The sequence below is a fragment of the Colletes latitarsis genome, chromosome 4, assembly GCF_051014445.1.
Source record: "Colletes latitarsis isolate SP2378_abdomen chromosome 4, iyColLati1, whole genome shotgun sequence".
NCBI lineage: Eukaryota > Metazoa > Arthropoda > Insecta > Hymenoptera > Colletidae > Colletes > Colletes latitarsis.
Genome location: NC_135137.1, coordinates 29,447,341 through 29,467,975, shown reverse-complemented (window position 1 = coordinate 29,467,975; position 20,635 = coordinate 29,447,341). Strand labels below are relative to the sequence as shown.

Below are 20,635 nucleotides of genomic sequence, written 5' to 3'. Positions count from 1 at the left end.
AACTTGCACTTTTATCTAAGCTAAGTAATAATAACATGTTTCATACCTATTTTAAACAGTGAAATATTTTAGTAATATATTTGAATGATTAAAAATAAGTTTAGACGGGATTTGAACCCTGGTCAAAAAATTAGTATTATACGTCGTTACGTTAGAACTCACTACATCAAATAACAGGAATTTTCCAAATATTGATTTCATTTTTTTAAATTTGCAATCATATTCAGACCTTTAATTAGACATAGGCAAATATTTGAAATAATTTTCTTGAAAAAAATTTGAATTAAAAGTTATTTAAGATAGTAAAGTTAAGTAGTTAAATCTGCATAGTGATTATTTTGCTCGAAAAACAATTAAAGCCAATTTTGGCAGAGAAACTCCTTGTAATTATAAATGCAATACAAAACTTCTTCTATTGTTCTTTTCAGAAGGTATTTACCTTTCTTCTTTTTATCATATCAGTTCGAACTGTAATCATGTCTGTAATGAAAATGTCAAGACGCATCGAAGAAACTCCGATGAGACTTTTCCAAGAACATGGGATAAGGGTTTCAAAAAGTTTGAAGTATACCATAAAAGATACTCCTCGAGTAAGAAGTACAAATAAGACAAACGTCGATATCTGTCTATCCTTTCTTGTTTCTGTTGGTTGCAAAAGAACAAAAAATAAGGTTACAAATAAAATGAACTAGTGTCGAGACCAATTGAAATTAAATTGCTGAAATTGTACAACGAATATAAAGTAACAAGTGAAATACAATATTAAAAGAGATGCATTTTCGTGTTCTAAAATTGAGATAAAATGAGAGAAAAATGAAAAACTTTGTGTTATAGAATATAATGGTTTTATATTTTTGCATATTAAGTTTAATTTAAAAAAAACTAACTTCCAGAATGTTACGACACAGAGATAAAAATAAACCCTTCAGTGTACATTAAAAAAAAAGATCTACAAAATGAATAAAAGCATATTAAAGCGAGCTTAATAATTCTCGTCATTAACGATGAAAATATTATGTAATTGATATTGAATCCACTTTTCCTTTATTACTCGTTATTATTTCGTTGTTAATGAAGAGCTATACCAATTTTCTGCACTGTTTGTCGTAATAAATGAAGCTTTCGTTATCCTTTTTCACCTAATAGTTGGCGTAATAACATTACGTTCGTTACCCCGGGGAATGAAATTACAAGTATAAGATACGAGGCTGCTGCGAATTAAAAATCTCCTGGATATAGAACTACGAAATTACTGTTCGTGGAAAATTAATCGCGGTACGACATGTCCAGAAAGTTTCATTCCAAAGACAACCCACGAGTTTGGAAAGACGATACGATGCTCACTGGACCTCTAACCCCTCGCTGACCACTATTGACCACTGATATCTAAGCACTACTGACCACAGTTGATCACTTCTAACCACCACTGGACTTTATTGACCACTTCTAATCACTGACGACGATTGCTGACCACTGTTGATCACTTTTGACCATTTCTGACCACTGCTGACCTTTTTTTAACCAAAGTTAACCATTTTTCTGAAGAATTGCGTTACCAATGGGCAAACGATACGATCCAAAGACCTGCTACACGGTTAAGCATCGCGTCGCGTCGCGTGTCTCCCAATCTTCACCTGTTTTCTATACTAAAATAATTGCTTGGCAGAACTAAACGAGGAGATCAAAGAAACTTTGCTTCCTTTTATCTTTTAAGTTTAATAACCTAATGTAAAAGGAAGATCGATGGAACTTGAATTCCATCTATGAAAAGGTAAGACAAATCTAACGACTGTAAATTTATAATAATTTCTTTATATATCGAATAAGATTGTTAATAATAACAACCCTGTATATCATGTTAGGGGAAAAGGATTGCAAATTTGCTAATTTTATCGATTTCAGTAATTTGTTTGGCCATAGTTCACAAGATTATTTTAAAAATTATAAGGTGCATAATCTATTCTATACTTCATCTGTGATACAATGTTGTTTCGATGATGCTGATATTTGAAACATTCGATTTCTTTAAAGGTAATAAAATGAGCATCTAAAAATACCGGTATTTTATCGCATTCAAGGAGTGTCTTGGAAAATTCGGTGTGTCTGATGTAATGAATTGGCTCCCCGTCAATTTCTAGTTCGAGTATTATCGAGCGACTTCCTCGCCTGGGAACAACCAATGTCTACTAATTTACGATTGCCATTTCACGGTTGCAGGAACAACGCGCAGAACTCGCGTAAATTATCGTGGCCAGTTCCTGGATTCGGTGTATTTGAAGAACAGCGGAGGTCCGGTTTATCTCTCTTTATAGCGGCAATTACAAAAGACAATAAAGTTCGAGCTTACCGCGTACAGCCACGAAATATTTCTAAATTAATGCGAACGATATATCATTTTCGCGATAGCTTAATCCACGGATAAAACGAAGATACGCTCTCTGGGTTACTGAAAACGTTAATTTTACAATAAGGTGTTAGACGAGTAAAAATAAATACACTCGATAACGTCACAACGCGAGGGATAAAATGGTAATTCAAGCAACCGATTCCTAAGACAATTATTGTCAAGACTTTTATATAAGACTTTTTCTTCAAACAGAATTCAATTTAAGAAAGAAGTTAGAGACTGTATTTCTACAAAGTATATAAGAATGATAAAAGATTATAAAATGTAACCCGAAATATAAAAATTATCAAGAAGATATTTTAAAATTGTGCACTGGCGATATAAATATTCAAACTTTCACTGTGAATTAAAATAACGAAACAAATTCGGTATTTCACTTTGATGACGAGTTTCCGATTACTTGTTATTTAAAAATTACCTTTATATATTGTATATAAACATTACAAACATCTTCGATGATCTTAAATCAAGTTATAATTGAATTGTATTATTTTAAATTATATATTAAATTATTTTTAACTTCGATTATATCGAAAAGGAAGCTTCCTACAAAAATATTTACTGTATATTTCCTGTTAACTTTTGCACAAAGAATTGTTCTATTTTAATTGATTTCGATTATCTATAAATGCTAACATTGTGAATAATTATTTGTAAAAAAACATATGTAGTTAATAAATATGTATACAGAAACTATTGGTTTAATAAATATTCAGCCAGTAAATTTATAAATTAATGGACCCACAATTAATAGAGAAACTTGAGTCTTTCTCACTATTTTCTGTGAATTATTTTTCGTGAATCAAAGTTGACCTTTGTAAACTAATTATTATAGTAAGAAACAACGATAAATATTATGATAGAATACATAGGATCGAAGTAATAGTTCTCAATTTTACCTATCGATACCATCTTTCTAGAATGATTTACTGTGTTTCTAATTGGGAATATTAATATAAATTTGTTTGTAATTTATTCTATATATATTCTAATTAAAAGAAATACAGTATTTTAATGTAACTGTCAACATAACGAGCCTCGATAAAAATATCTCTAATAAAAAGTGAAACAAACCCACGAAACGATCAGACATTATTCCGCATAAATTAAAAAGTGTATCTTTGCAATTAATAATTTTTAAAGCGTACCTTTACCAAGACGTTCCTATTTCTTTTAACGAGTTCTGTCAAGGTTTGTACCAATTTATTTACGCTACATATTCGCGAGCACCGTTCACCGTCGATGCCAAAACAAGAAACAGACTCATCGACTCGCGGTCGGATCGATGCGTAATCACGATTCCGTAGGTGCCATTTTCTTGGATCGACGGAGCAGACAGAGTTCGGTTGTCGCCAGATTTCCTTACACAGCCGACAGACCGGCCGCAGAATTTATTTATCGATCCACTTAATAATCGCGACACGTGGGTAGCAGAAGAATGGGAGGCTCACGCACGTTTCTCTCGAAAGGATCACTGCCAAAACGCAGTCGCACCCAACGATCTATCAAACGTTGTGTCGTTACTCTTGTGTCGTCGAGCGCGAAATGATGCGGTATCATCGGTTGTCCTAGGCCGTGTAAATAAATATACAGGCCGCCGCGGATCGTGGGCGTACGAAATTTCGCGGATTTAGATCGTGGAATAAATCTCCGCGGCGAGGACGTGGACGACGCGGTCAACTTTGACTGCTCGATCTTGATGAGGATCTGAGGCGCAAGTAGATCAAGGAGATCCGTCGATGATCGGCTCGATGGAAGGTGGACGTAAGCATATCAAAGTGAAACTGAAGATATTTTATTATTCATTCTGCTGTAAAAGAAAACGACTTTTCCTTAAATATTTTCTCGATGAATATGATTTGTAAATGTGCGAAATCCTGTGTCCCTACTGTTAGTTGCTTTCGTATTTTTTAATCTATAGAAATGATAAATAAACTTTTAACGCGTATAATTTGTTTCCATAATATCTTAAAAACTATTTAACCGATTGGTAAAAATTCAATGTCTTATTTTTATTATATTTAATAACTAAAAAATTAATAATTATACTTCAAAGTTTCTATTTACCGTTACTTTAATTATTTACTTTTTTCTGTTATTTTAGTATCTGATATAGCCAGGCTCGTTCTAATTAAAAATCTATTTTCTTTTTCTTCTTCTTTTGGATTACTTTATATTATTCCATAGAATTAATGGTAGATTAATGGTAGACATATTTATGTAATGATAGATATTATTTCATACAATTAATGGTAAATTAATTTATAGATTTTGTGCCGTTGATTGGTATCCTTGAATGAATTTCAAAGCGTTTCTAATATAGTGCAACCTGGAATGGGATGATTCTACTTGAAAAAATAAATAAAAAACGTAGAATAAAATTGTTAATAAGCTTTCCTTTTTAAGATAATCGAATTGAATTTTTATTAAATAATTAAATATGGCGTATACGCGTACGATTGAATACAAGTTGGACTGACATGTCTGTCTACTACCCACTGTTTCTACTTACACCGAAATTCAACTCGAATATTATACGCACCTCAATATATTTTTTGAAACTTTTCTCGAAAACGAAGCTTCGTACGAATAAATTTTATTTTTTCCTTTCGACTTGTTTTTCACGAGGAATCGTCCCCTCGCAGATTATACTACGAAGAACACCCTGTATATTACGTGGACAGCTCCAGAACGAATTTTAAATCGCGTCTAGCTAAAGTGTAAATTTCACAAAACTCAACGAATATTGCTCGTGCACGATTCCGGTAAAGCATCGTTGACAAATTGACTTTGGATCGCCACATTTTATCGTAGAAACAAATATTCGCTCGGAGTAATGGATCGCGTACGTCGAATTTGTTTATTTCTAATAGAAGGGAATAGCGCGCACTCGCAGCGCGGTATATTTTTAAGTTTTCTCTCTTCTTGTCGTAGAGTAACAAATTGTACGACAAAATAGCATCGTGACCACGCTTGATATGCGCTGAAAACTTTCACGACGATTTTATAAATGGAGAGTTAGCTTGGAAAACAATCATTCGCTGAAATTCACCCATTCACCTTGCTTTCTCTGCTACTTTCCGAAGTAAATCTGCCTAAATATTGTAACGCAAATAAGTTTGGTTACATTGTGAAAATACTTGTGGAAAAACTTTTACGAATTTAATTTAGAAATTAATTTTTCACTCTGAAAATCGAGTCGGAAATTTAACAAATAATTCGTTATTATATGCGGTGTTACAAATTAAATAACACGAGTAGTTTTTAGATACTTTGGTATCCCAAATATACTACACTTCTCCTAGAAACATATTCTAATTGAATTCTATTCGGGTTGTAATAATCATTGCCTTTAAAATGGGAAACTGTCACAAATAAGGTTCAAAGTAATTTTCCACTTTATAAATATATGTTACAAATTAATATTTAAATTAATAAAGAATAAAAAATAAGCAACGCTTTAAAATTAGAAGTAGTATTATAGAATGAAATTATATTTTCAGTGAGGAATTTTTTTCTCGAAACTGAGTAGGATTTCGAGGATATGTGTATTATCCCAAAATGATTGTAATTGATCCCTGCAACCAAAAATAATTTTTTCAGAACGATTTGAAATTTTTTAATTTCGTCGCAAAATTTAGGCACTTACACGAATTTTTTTCTCGAAAATGGTTAGGATTTCGAGGATATGTCTATTGACTAAAAATGATTGTAACTGACCCCTGCAATCGAAAATAATTTTTCCAGAACGATTTGAAATTGTTTTTTTTCGTCGAAAAATTTAGACACCTTACTCCCTATCGATTTTTCTTAAAACTTCGTTTTTCATTTTTAGTAATTTTGTTTGATGCCCTACAGAAAAGTTGTCTAATACTTTTCTGTAGGTACCTAAGAGATCTACTTCAAAAAAAAGTTTCATTGAAATATATTCGCTATTGTAGAAGTTATGGACGTTTGAAAATTGAACCACTTTTATGGGGGTTTTCGTATTTTACGGGGTCAAGGAGCAACTTTTTTCAATATTTTTAGAATTTCTACATATTCTTCGCTAAAATACGCGTTGATTGCTTTTTTAAATATTAAAATCGTCCAATCCGTTCAGAAGTTATGACGTTTTAAAGATTCGCATGAAAATTCGGGCAGACATTTCTAGCCAGAAATTATATTTTCGATAAGGAATTTTTTTCTCGAAAATGCGTAGGATTTCGGGGGTATGTCTATTGGCCAAAAATGATTGTAATTGACCCCTGCAACCAAAAATAATTTTTTTAGAACGATTTGAAACTTTTCAATTTCGCTGAATTTGAGGAGAATCATCATTCATGGTCAAACATTGTATTTTCGGTAAAGAATGTTTTCCTCGTAAGTGCGTAGGATTTCGGGGATATGTCTATTCACCAAAAATGATTGTAATTGACTCCCGCAACTAAAAATAATTTTTCCGTGAATGTTTTGAAATTTTTTAATTTAATTTTTTAATAAATTGTTAACGAAGCCTCAATCAACAAATTGGTATTCTTGATTTTCGTCTTATTAAAAATTTTTCCCTGAGGTGGCCGAGCTCCCTTTATGTCATCAATTATGTACTCGAATTTCTATAAATTATATTTTGCTCATTATAAAATCGTTAAATAAAAACAATACACAGCGCGATGAAACAGTAAATAATAATAATAATTTTTCAAGAGTAATCTTTATAACTCGTCCAATATATGTCATCAATTATGTACTCAAATTTCTATATTTTTCCCTAATTATAAAATCGTAAAATAATAGAAATAAATAAATTTATTCGCAATCATGCGCATTGTAGTATAACTGCATGCGCGCGGTAGTAGGAGCGGCTTGTGTGTTTGTACACGTAATAGTAGTAGCAGGGGTTAAGTATAGTTCATACACACCGCCGTTGGCTGACTATTTCTGGCGGCGCCGGCGAAATTCCGAGGCCCTAAATTGGTTATCGCGCTTACCGCTTAACGAGATCGCCTGCCGCAAGGTCGACCCTCTTCTTCTTATTCTCGCGCCACCTCTTTTCCCCTTTCACATCGTCCGAATACTTGGTCACACGGGATATTAAACACCAACGACGCCGGAAGAAAGAAAAATAGACGAACCGTCGAAACACAGATTGACGAAGAAAACTCGAGATCGAAGAAATCGGAAGAAGTGAAAACTACGTCGCTCGAGAGTAGAAACCATGGTACGATCTTGATAATCCTACGTTCATGGGATCAAATTCTCGAATTTCGAAGATCGTATGTTTACTGAAAATGACGTAGAAATTAACTCGAAGACTTTACGTTAAATCAGTGGTGCTTTTCCTTTCCCTTTTGGCAGTCTAATTGGAGCTCGAGGACCCTTTTTATGCCACGTTCCTCGGAATATCTCAACATACACCCCATCTTGGAACTTTCCGTTCGAGCCATTTGGAATTTTCATCGTGAACAATTTTTTAAAATTCGTTGCAAAGCAATTGAAGAATTAAGTATACGAGAAGTAGTGTCCTATTGTAATATTTTACAGGGATGTAATCGTCACTTTCGTTTTTTAAATAGGTAATCGAAACAGGATTCATAGAAATGAGAAATTTAAAAAAAAATCGGCAAAAGTATCAGTATTTTACGATAGATGCAAAGAACTTCACTGTTTTATACTGAGACGATTATTCGACTGTTATTTTAGAGATTGTACTGTATTTTACAATTTTGATATTACTTCGTTCCATTGGATGTACAAGAATATTGGAGTCTGAGGAAAAATATTGGAAACGACAGAAAAAGATAAAGGAACTATCCTCTGCTAGAGCCTGGAATCCTATAAATTATGTACAATCTATAAAATTTTCTAGCTTCTTTTTAATTCAATCTTTCAATTAAAAAACCAATCGCAGAATTTTTACCAAAAGATGATAGACTATTCATACATTGCTTTCATTCGTAATTGACAGACCTGTATAAGTTCTTCTAAGGTTCTTCAACTCTCAAACAAATGGAGATAAATTGCTTTGTGTCATTTTAAACAAAAACTGACGAAACTAATTTCATTCGATCTGCAAAGGGCATTTTCAACAAGATCTGTAGCGAAGTATTTTAAATATTTATTTCTATACAACGCGATTTATTATTTGGGGAAGAAGGACATTCTGACGTATGAAAAATAACGCGAACGGGCCAAGAAAATTGAGAACTACTGCAACGGAAGGTTTACTTTTGCAAAAACGTGATATGCATACGTATGAGGTCAGGTTGCAAAATAATAATTTGCTGAACCGTGACTTTTCACCTTGCTTTCTCTACTATATATCACGTTTTCACGTACTTAAACTTGTACTTTTGATCGTTACGATGCAAGAAGTGGTTAAATGTAAAGAATGAGACAAATAACACAAGTTTCGCGAAAGAAAGTAGGGTACTGAAGCGTAGAGATTCGACATATTTCACGCGCAAACACGTTGAAAGTGTCTGCACAATGGTAACGAGCAAGGTGAATTTTTAACTATTGTTAAGAAAGCGGTGGCCGTGTACCGTTATTTATAACGACAGTATATTTTCGCAGTGGATCTTAATAGCAACGCCATTAATTTGTTTTCTTTCTTATAACGAGATGGACACTCTCAGCTATGCAGCGACAGGTGGTTTAAGCAAATTATTCGTAGACGTATTTTGGCAAGACAAAACTCTATATATAGCGCCTGAGATACGTTCTTGTTCCGTCTACAATACGCAAATAAGATGCTTTAAAAAGAAATGTCAAAGAAATTGTGGTTATCCATATTACGTATGATCGAACGTATTTTAAATTTTCAATTAAATCTGATCTTAACAGACTAGTAAATGATCTTTGTGAAACACGAAATAACATTAATATAACTATATCGTAATTTCAAAGTATTCTAGAATATTCCATTTCCGTAAAAATAAACGAATAGAAACAGAAAAATATGTTCATACGTTTATGTATTAATCGTATCATATTTTTAATCTAACACTATACCTTTTTATCGTCTTTTAATAAATCAAAGCAAGGAACATGTAGATAAAACAAATAAACAAGAACCCTTTTTTATTTAAAGTCAGACAGTTATAATCATTAACGTTTTTTATGTGTTCTTAAATATTTGTCCAAGCACATGTATCTTTGAGTAATTGCATTATCTTATTCGTATTGTTTATTTTACTGAATGCTTCTTTTAATCTATCAGGTATTATAACAGAATCATTTTCATCATTAAAGAGACTATCTAGCATTAAAATAAAGAAAATTAATGTTCCTTTTCTTGCATTTACTTGAAATTTGAAATTTTGAAAACGAAAGTATTACAGAGACATTTTGAAAATTGACAAATTTATAAAATTTGTTCAATTTAAAACCTGATTTTCTCAAAACAACATTACTCGTACACGTTCAAAAAATTGTTTTTATTTTTATGACGTTTTGGTAGTTCGAAATATGTTTTTAAATTATTAAATAGAATTTCAAAAAATTAACAACGTTACAGGGATTGAAAAGTAACCACGTGTAGCAAAAAATTGAAGCGTTTGCTCGAAGGTTCGACACAAAAGTGACACAGTTTATTTTTTGGTATCCTTGTTCACATTTATCGAAGGTCATGATGCGTTTAAACTAATCATTGAATTTTAGTAGCAAAATTATTACAGTATATAAAGTATATAAAGGAACAGTCGTGTGTCGCGATATTTAACTTGAACGTCGTTTTTCTCAACACAACGTTTTCCGAGCTGGTGTCCCTAAATATTCCGACGATAAATCAATCTTTGCAAAATTTCGCTCACGTAAAAAGTAAATATCGCTAGGACTATGATTAGTGTAATATCTAGATTCACTTTTTCCTATCCGTAAACTTTTTACTACTTTTCTTTGAAAAGTGTCGTTTAAAAAATATTCAATATTTTCTTTAGTTGTATTTGTTTTTGATTAGTACAATTTTTTAACGCAGGACCATCAGTTCATAAATTGCTTTAACAAATAAATATCTCTATATGAATAAAATATGTAGAACCTGGAAACTCATTTTTTTAGCATCCCAGAATCAAAGATCCCCTTAAGAAATTACGCCATCTTTCTGGAGACTACATTTTTCTTTTTTTGAATCAAAGTTTGAACTTTTAAAAATAATAAGGAATACACAGCATTGAAAAAATCGTAATAATAGCAAAAGTATAACGCCTAAAGAGATAGTCTGTATGCAATTTTAGCATCGTTACAAGAAATTTGTAAATCAGCCCTTGCATTCCTATCAAAGTCTAAGATAACGGAGATTCGTTTTCCCAAAAGCTTCGAAACATACACACACACACTCTCCAGCAAACGTAACAAAGCCAATCCACGCTTAAACCAGGAAAAATAACTCACCTGAGGCGTCCAGACGGAGGGTTGATTGGACGCCCTCGAGGTGCTCTTGCTCCTGGACCTCCATATCTTCTTGGCCACCAGTCGGCTGCCGTGATGCACCACGCTGCTCGAGGACTTGCTCTTCTGCATCGCTGTGCCACCTGCGGAATTTGTCGACGATGACGTGAGTGCCGGCGAACCAGGTGCGGAGTGCGGTTTGTCCTTGTGCGCGTTGGAACCGTGTAGGAGATGGGAAAGGAAGGACTGATGATGATGCTTAGGGGTGAGCGGTTCCTCGGAACCGAGGCCAGCGTCGATGCTGCTTCTCGAGCTCGCGTTTCTGCTCGGTGGCGAGGTGGTCGTGTCGGCATCGGAGAGATTCTCGAACGGATTCTCCATGGAGGACATTTCTCTGTAATTAACGGCCCAGGTATCCTCTGTTTGGCAACCCTTGTTGTTGCCGTCGTCGTCGCTCAGTTTCGTCGTCTCCCCTTTGGCCTTGATGTTACGAAGATTCCTATCGTAATTCACCCGCTTGAACCTGTCGACTTTGTCAGCGTCCATCGACTTCTTTCTCGCCATTCGAAGGTACCTTTTGATGGTATCGCTCACGGAGGGTGAAACGTCGTCGTTATCCACGCTGCTACGTCTGCGTCCGCTAGACTTCTGGCTAGACGACTCCTTCGACGACTCTTCCTTTTCCCTTTCAAGGAGGATAGCGTCGAGGACTTCCCTAGGAACAGGATCCGTCTGAACGCCGTCGTCTATGGGTCCTCGATCGGTGCTGGGCTCTTGCACAGCAATCAGAGGCGGTGGCGAAAAAGGATCACGATTAGGATCTCTTCTAGTCGAGAGCCAATCTTCGGTCTCCTTCGTGGGCAGTCTGGTTCGCTGATGGGTCCACCAGCGGCTGGACGGCGAAGTGTAAGCACCGGTGGCCCGCGGACCTCTGAACCCCCTGGTGCACCTCAGATCGAAGTACAATTTTTCTAGGAGCTTTCGATCGGTCAGGATGTCCGAGATGACGCGTTCCCGGGTACCAGACTTGCTGTAGTAACGACTGATAGTCTCCATCAACGACTTGTGCACGTAATCGCCCTGATACGGTTGCATGGACTTGGGAACCTTCTGAACGTCCTTGTCCGAAGTGGACCTTTGCACCGACAGTTCGTCGAGCTTAGCATGGGCCACCATCAGGTCTAGGTGCTGCTGGAGCTTGTCTATCAGGCTCTGATAGTCGAAAGGCTCCTTTCCTTCAGCCTGGCCGGAGATCTCCGACCTCCCACCCGTCTTAGTCGTACCAGCGACGTCGCTTTGCATGTTCAGGTACTTCTGCAGCATGTCCGCCAGAGCCTTAGCCTCCGCGTCCTCCTGTTGAAACTTCCTGCGCTCCACAGGACTCGACGGCGTGCTGCCTCCCTCCGACGCCAACAGCCACTCCCGTTTGGCTTTCGCCAGATCAAATTTCCCAGCGGTGGTGGTCTGAAGCACGAAACCTCGCGGCGGACTCCTCGCGTCGTCCGCCTCGTCCGCCGAGCTGGCTTTCGTTCGACAACTGCCGCCTTTGATCAGCCTTCGACGCCTCTGCGAGCGAAAACCCAAGGTTCCCGGATAAGAAGCCTTCCTCCACAACAGAAATCTAGGCTCCCTCTGGCACACTTCCTGAAAGTATTGCTCGATCTTCGGGATATCCTCGGGCCTGTTGTGCGTGCCATCCGGGATCAAGCGTCTCCCAGCGTCCGCCATGTACCGCCACGTCTTCCTGGTAAGAAGCCATCGCTCCTTCGACGGTTTGCTCGATCGTTTGGTCCTTCGATCCCTGGAAGCTGGCGGTGTACCGCGTACAGAGCCCGCGGTGTCCGTGCTGTCGCGACGCGAACGTCTTCTGACCCCAGAACGCTCCGCCATCGTCGCGTCCTTTTCCTTCTTCGCCACGCGAACCACTTTCGCGGAATCGTTTTTACCGTTTCCGACACCGAATCACCGATCGACGACTCGCACGGTCGTCCACTTGGAGAACACTATACCATTCCCGCGGAACCTCCGTGGATACACACCGCTCGGTTCGTCGGACACATTCAAACGGTGTTCCCCGTCACCGGTATTCCGAGGAACGACCAGTGAAACGAGCACGACACTGCACTTCCACACTGGCGAATCCGTCACAGCGAGGGGTCCGGCGCGATGATGGCAGAATTACGTCCGATGCTTCTGGCTGATCGACGAGTGACGCAGTTTCCGGGGACGTCGCGGCGTCGAGAGCGAATCTGGCTCTCTTCGTGGAAATTTGCTGGATTCAGAGGCCGCGAAATTGTTTGCCTCGTTACGGGCACCGGAGCAATCCGCGCTGGTCTCGCGGTGGGTGGTCGGGTTCGAGGATACCGGCGGCAAGGTCGGGTTAGGAAGGACGAGGGATCGCTTATTTTTGGCCGTAAACGAAGGACCCTCGTGTGTATGTGTTTCCTGCGTCGAAAAAACACTGGTGGCCACTTGTTCCTCGAGTTGTGGCGAGAACCGTCCGAGCTCTTTTCCGCGCGGCGCGTAACACCCTTCGGCCAGAAACCGATCCGACTCTCCCGGTTCCCCGTATCGCGCTTATTTTTATTCCACGCGAGCGAGACTTTACGGTTCTTTTTACGCCGACTAACCACCAGGCCCGCGTTCGGAACTTCAACAACGGGCTCCAGATTAATATAGACTTCGCGGATCCCGCCGTTATTCGGCCGATCGCGGCTCCTCTACGCGTACTTTTCCTCAAAATCACAACGATCCTCGCGGTCCACCGATCGCGCGATCTTCTTCGGAGACTTTACGCGAGAATCTTTCCAAGTTTTACGCGTTCTCCGAGCGTCGACCACCCGGTAGTCCTTGCTCCTTGAACGTCTTCCGGGTTCCAGGTACCGCGTACGCGAGGATGCAACGAGCAGACGTCGTCGACGAGAATCACGTTACGTTCGGGCCGCGAGCCGGCAAGGTGGAAGCTGCCTAAGGTACGCGACTACTGCTTCTCAAGGCGTCGCGACGCTCGTGGACGCTCCGTGTCTAAAAGCGTCTTTTGCCCCTTCTCTCCTCGTGGCTCTCTTACGCGAAGAGAGGTAGAGCGCGCGAGAGACAAAAAAGAGAGACGAGGAGTGAAGAGCGAGAGAACGTAAGCGGAAGAAGGGTCGAGAGAGAGACGAAGGCGACGGAGGAGGACGAGGACGGGGACGAGGACGGACCTGGACCGAGGAAGAAGGCAGATGCCGCGGGTCTAGGGTACCTGGGGACCACGGAGTGACCGGACGACGGTGTCGACGACGTTGTCATCGTTTGCCAAATACCGACGGGCGCTTTCTGGCGAGTCGCAAGCCCTCCTATGTGCAACTAACCACGTATTTCGTAGTACGATAGTCTCCGCCTTGACGATTTGTTTATAACGATAAAGCAGACGGTGCGCGCATCGAGATGTTTTTCAGCGTTCGGCGACGCTCGGCGTGTTTTCGTAAGACACCGTCCCACTTTGACGATGTTGGAAACAGATGACGACCGACAAAGTCGACGGTGAAAATATTTTTTCCTCCGTTTTTGGGATTCGCGTTGTTAGTTTCTTTTTTTTTTAATCCAGGGAACGATGCAACGTTTGAGGAAAATAACGACATTGGAATAATTAAGTGCGCGTCGGGACTCGATCGCGGTTGTGCAATAGCGTTTGACATCGACTGCGACGTCGATCGGCGCCGAGAGTGCGTCCGGAGAACAGAGGTTGCGGCGCAAAGTAGTAAACTCCCCTAAATTGCAGGAGATTCTGTCGACGATATCGATTTTGTTTGCCAAACACTATAAGAAATTCCTGGCGAACGTGCAATTTCTAAATTCGTCGGTTCAAGCAACTCTGCTTGCGAACTTTTGTCTGAGTGAATTGTGCACTGGGTGGTCCGGAAAAAACGCTCGAATAATTTAGAATACAGAAAGGGTGTACAGACGTCGCGAGCAGAGTCGAGAAACTTGGTAAAATTAATTTCAAAAATGCTCTCCGTCGCGACAGTTTTCGCCTTTTTCTGTACTAATTTGTTATGCAATGAGTTGAGTTTTTCACTTTGTTATATTCATTATTCAGCATTATTTGCAATTACTACAGTGTAGACAAGTACACGTGTAATAATCTCTCTGACTCTAGAAAATACAATTACTAAAGTGTTATAGACTCTATAAGTACAACTACTGAAGTATTATATTATAGACTCTATAAGTGCAATTACTAAAGTGTTATAGATTCTATAAATACAATTACTAAAGTGTTGTGTTATAGGCTCTAGAAGTACAATTACTAATGTGTTATATTATACGCTCTATAAGTACAATTACTAAAGTGTTATAGACTCTATAAATACAACTACTAAAGTATTATATTATAGACTCTATAATTGCAATTACTAAAGTATTATAGATTATATAAATACAATTACTAAAGTGTTATATTACAGACTCTATAAGTGCAATTACTACAACGCGTACTCGTCTACATTTTAGTAATTACAATTATAGAGTTTATAATATAACTCTTTAAAAATTGTACTTATAGAATCTATAACACTATAGTCATTGCACTTATAGAATCTATAGCACTTTAGTAATTGCACTTATAGTGCCAGGGTGACTATAATAGAGTCTTTATATTGTATATATCCAAAGGTTCTAAAAGACGTATGTTGCAATTCTCAAATCGATCCATTTATAAAAATTATCAAAAATGTTGACGAGTGACACTTACAACGAGAAAGAAGTCAGTTTTTCTAATTTTCCGAGATTCAATGTTTTTATATGCTTAAGTTATTTGAGAAAAATTTTGTTGATACGTCTCTTTTATTTGATGTAGTGAATAATAAAGTTGGGCAAATTTTCTTCGCAAATAAGGAAAAAAACATTGTAGAATGTGTGGTGTATGTTCCATTCGTAAATTAAAATTCATTAAGAGATTTTGTAATCAAAGGCTAGTTTACGAATCAATCTAACATTTCTTATTTATGAACTGGAAGATCGCTCATTCAACACATTAACACGGTGGTCACCAAATATTTAAATAATCTTAATATCATTATAAAAGTAAAATGACAAATATATCATTGAACTTTTGAATATTTCTACAGCTAATAATAGAATAATATTGCAATCGTCACCTTTTTCACCGATATTGTCGACAAATCATTATTGTTTTTTGCGCTAGCAGACGTTACTTTACGAGGTGGATACGATCCATAAAAATTTGGAAACACTCTGTTATACAATTTCCCGGCGAAATCGTTAAAGAAATTATGTATTGGCACGGTGTTACAGAGTTAAACAGAGATCATTTGTGGATATGTGACGTTTATTATTTCAAGAAATCAATTATCTTGCATTAAGGAATAATCTTAAAGCCCGCATTACAATGTACAGCAGGCCCGAGGAGGTTAATAAACATTTCCCCGGATTTAGAATTGTAAATGGAAAAATATTTTTTCACATTTCAGCGGCCGAACTTCAAGCGAGCCTATGCAGAATCTATAAAAAAAATGGACGTCGAGACGAGGAGCAGAAACGTGGAACGCGATCGACATCCGCGTGCACGCCGCACCAAAGTTCCAGCGGATAATTTCAAATAACAAAAATCCGAAAGGGAAGTTGAGGAAGCGACCGATTACCTAACGCGACCAGAAAAAAAATGTGGGACATTTCTTTATACCGGTCCCAGTGACGTAGGACGATAAAAATCGCCACGGGAGCATTGCCTAATATTCCCAGGACTGTACTACACGTTGGAGAACTATTTCGAGACTCGATTTCTAGTGCAGCGTTCCCCAAACTTTTTTAGCTACGTTTCATCTCGCAACACATTTAAGAAACACGTTCTTTAGCAACTACGAAGATTTTTAAACAACAAATATATTATTAATGGAAAGAAATTAATATGTAAATCTATTTCAGAATAATATTTGTTATATTGATACAAAATTATGTATTATATGTAGAATATATTATGCATATTGCAATGACAGAAAGACGTTAGATATTTTTTTACATTTCATATTAAAAACTATACTACTAATAGAAAGTGTTAAACTAAATATATTCATGACACTGATATATTTATATAAATTCTTCCAAATCTATCAGGCTAATAAGATACTGATTTTTTATATCGATACAAAATTATGTACTATATGTAGAACATATTATGCATGTGGCAATGGCAGAAAGACGTCACATAGTTTTTTTAAAACTACACACAGCCAACACAAAGCGTTAAGCTAAATATATTCATAGTACTAATATGTTTATATAAATTCTTTCAACAAAACAGTAGTGTTTAGGGGAGTATAATTTGAGAAACGATGTTCTAGTAGAAGTTGTACCACACATCGACCTGTCTATATGACACTCGTTCGTGAATCAGTGGTGGGTTACGTCCGCCGAGAATCTTTATTTTTTCGAGCGGAAAATCGACGACTGATTTATCGTCGAATGCGCCCCGGAATTTCTACACTGCAAACGCGCCTCGGTCAGAAAATATGATTTTCGGACCTCACGAACCGATTGCGTTCCTTTCGATACGATTCGTCTACTCATGGCGAAATGAAACGATAAACATCGAAGAATTACGAATAAAAATATAAAGTTCGTCGTTTATGAATCTTTAATTTTAATTGAAGACTCTTTCGTTTGTACATTTTTTAAAACGAATTCGCCCCTGAAGAGGACGACTATGTGGTCGAAACATCAATTATTATATGTATTGAAATTCCATGATAAATAAATTTCTGATTTTCTCTGATTCTATTGCTCTGAACACCAAGCATCAAAATAGAACCAGAAACGTCAAATAGTGGTTAATGTTAAATTGAAGTTATTTAATAGCAGCAATTATAGCCGTAATAAAATATTTATTTAAAAAAAAAAAAAAAGAATAGCCTCTTACCCTCGATTTTGATAGAATTTCAATAAGTATGTGTGTAAGTATGTTCTTAGCATCGAGTTTATGACACGAACCTAATCTTCAAAGTTTCAACCCTTAATGTTACCTTTGAAAATTATTGGACATAAGACTATTGGCTGTGAAACTAATTCTTTATAGTTTTTGGCGGGAAACATCAATAAAAAAATCATTTTTACTACCTATGATATTAAAGTTTCTGAAAAGATGATATAGGTTAGCTTTGTGCTGATATTGTATTGCATACATATTGAAAATTAGAAACATGAAATTAATAAAATAATCATAGAAACCTTCTTTAAACAGATAACAGTATTTACAAGTGACTTTTCATTAAAATACTTTCTTACGTACTCAATAATTTCGAAGATAGTATTGCAAGATTGGAATTATCTAAGGTAGTTTCAACCCTTAAAATTAGAAATAGACCTTCTTCAGAAAAATAAATTAAAAAATTTATCAATAAAAGTATGTATGTGAAATAAATTATAAAAAATACAAAAAGGTATTACGATCGCAAAAAAGAAGAAAATACGTATGTAAAAAAAATACTTGTACAGTCAGAGGTAAAAAAACCTGAAGATAAAAAAAATGATGAGACAGGAAATAAAAAATCAAAATTACGTTGTAAACGTTGCGTGTTATTTTTCGAAACATTTTTAGATTGAATTAATAGGTTGTTTTCAAAGAGGAAAATTATTTTCTTAATCTGTACCGAACCTCGCGAAATCAAAACGTATCGAATATTATTTTAAGTCTAATGTTGTACATACAACGGCAGAAATATACAATCCATCAAAACACTAAAATAAATAAAATTATTCATTTTCTAAATTCGTTGTCGAAGTGTTATTAAAGAAGCGTTATAAAAGAAACTTACGAAGTAAAATAATACAGTAAATTGTGAGAGTATAATATACTATAGAATCGAAGCCCATATTTATTAATATAAAAACTAGTTATTTAAAATTTTAATTAATAATTTTTGAGGAAAAAGTTCGAACAAAATCTATAAGTTACGAACGGTGCTTCATAATAAAAATAATCATGGGATTGTATACGCGTATATATTCTGGAAGTTATTTTTCCTGAATTAAAAAGTACGTGTTGAAAGATTATAAATTGTTACTTTTACGCTTTACAATATTATTTTACTTAGCGTACATCTTTCATCTTATATTTTTACTCGTCTAAACATATACTGTTTTGTTTGATAGTATAAAAAGTATTCACAAAAGTAGATTTGTAGCGCGAAAAATAGAAATATTTTATAGTTGAATGGTGCATTTGTTATTCTATAGCATTCTTACTAACTGTAACGTTATGTAAAATTTTATTAATGTTAGAGTTCCTTCATTACGAACGAGTTTAAACAACTTTAAAAGTAGAAGAAGACCACTACAACGACATCTTAATTTTTCAACAATCAATAATAAATCAATCAATAGACGATCTGTTCTAGAGAAAACGTTTATTTAGTCTCATTTTTCCGCGGCTGGTTATAAATTATCATCACACACACGATACGGATAATTCGGCTAATTAGTTTACAAAAATACGTCGCTTATGAAATTAGATTATATAACAGGTCGAAGATTAATGGAGATAATAAAAATACATAAAAAAACACCATTAAATTTTTGGAGTCCATTAACCGTAATTTCCTCGATCCATAAAAATCTGTTATCAAACTAGTTTGACGTCAATGTTTCCCGAAATAAAACTTCATCCCCTATTTACTTCCATCTTTCTATTGCCTTCTGTTTTATGTTTAATCGTACTGGTTATATTCGAACAGAAATACAACTCATAAAACCAAGTTAAAAAGCGGAAAACAGTCACTAATTGTAATTAAAAAATTAAATTATAAAATAGAACAGAAAATTGATTTGTATAAACCTTTACTGATTGAAATCACCTTTTCGTTTTCATTTTAACTTTTTCGTATTTAAAGTTGTTTCAGGGCGTTCCGCGAACTTTGAACTTGATTTCTTGACATTCTACAAGTTCACCCGCCGTTGGATGACCCATTTCCTCTTTTCTCAACCCAGTTCTTATTTCTAGATATCCAGAGAACCCTCGTTAATCTTCCATGTAGTCGAGACTTAAAACAATCTCAACTTACAAACACATCCACTTTTGGAACTGGAATTTCCAAAATTTTCTTATACAAATATCTATACTATTACAGAGATCTTTTATAATAAAAATACATAACATGGTATTTAAAGATTGACGAGGCTTACAAAATACATCAAATTGCAAATATTATGCATTTTGTATTAAAAGATTCTCCAGTTAATAGTAAAGCCCATTAAAAAATAATTTTAGAAATTCAGCGACGCGCCAAAAAAGAGAATCGAACGAAAGTAAATTGGGTGAAAAATCGACCCGGAGAGGAAATCAAACGCACCACGCGTATTGCTCTATCTTTAGCGTTCGCATCTCTCATTGGGACACCCAAGTGTCTACTAGCGAGCCTTATCTGCACTTGTCTGCACAGTTCGAAAGTTTCTTATCGTCGAGAAACCAGCATTCTCACTTGAGAAACCAACAATCTATGTACTCGATAGATTGTTTGTGTCTTTCAAACTGGCAAATAGAGACTCCAACGACGCATCGATAATTTCGTCCTTGCTTAGATAATTTTCTCTAGAGTGCACGTGAACCGAAAGTGGTACTTCCACTATGCTACAGAATTGTTTCGATTGGTCTTCTCCTTCGTCATGGATAGTTTAGAAGCAAAATTAATGGTTTTTCGATTCAAAGACGATAATTTATTGTCATATGCTTTAATCTTAGTTTAACGTACTCTTAAAAAATTGCTACAAAATTTAATTCTCAACAAAACACTTCTATACATATAAGCACATAATAAAAGTGCATAATACACTGTATACAGGGTGTTCGGCCACCCCTGGGAAAAA

General features: G+C 36.3%; 1 protein-coding gene across 4 annotated transcripts in view; it reads right to left on the bottom strand.

Moving 5' to 3' along the window:
- Window positions 1-14,708, bottom strand: part of Rhogap102a (Rho GTPase activating protein at 102A) — a 61,046-nt gene extending 46,338 nt beyond the window's left edge. For 3 of the 4 annotated variants that reach the window (XR_013079602.1, XR_013079603.1, XM_076764496.1), the window contains exon 1: window positions 10,781-14,708. Coding sequence is in view for 2 of the 4 variants with exons in the window: in XM_076764496.1 (XP_076620611.1) it covers window positions 10,781-12,667 (1,887 nt within the window). In the remaining 2 variants the exon portion in view is untranslated. The remainder of the gene's footprint in view (window positions 1-10,780) is intronic. The other variant, XM_076764494.1, reaches the window with a different exon arrangement.
- Window positions 14,709-20,635: the final 5,927 nt, after the last annotated feature.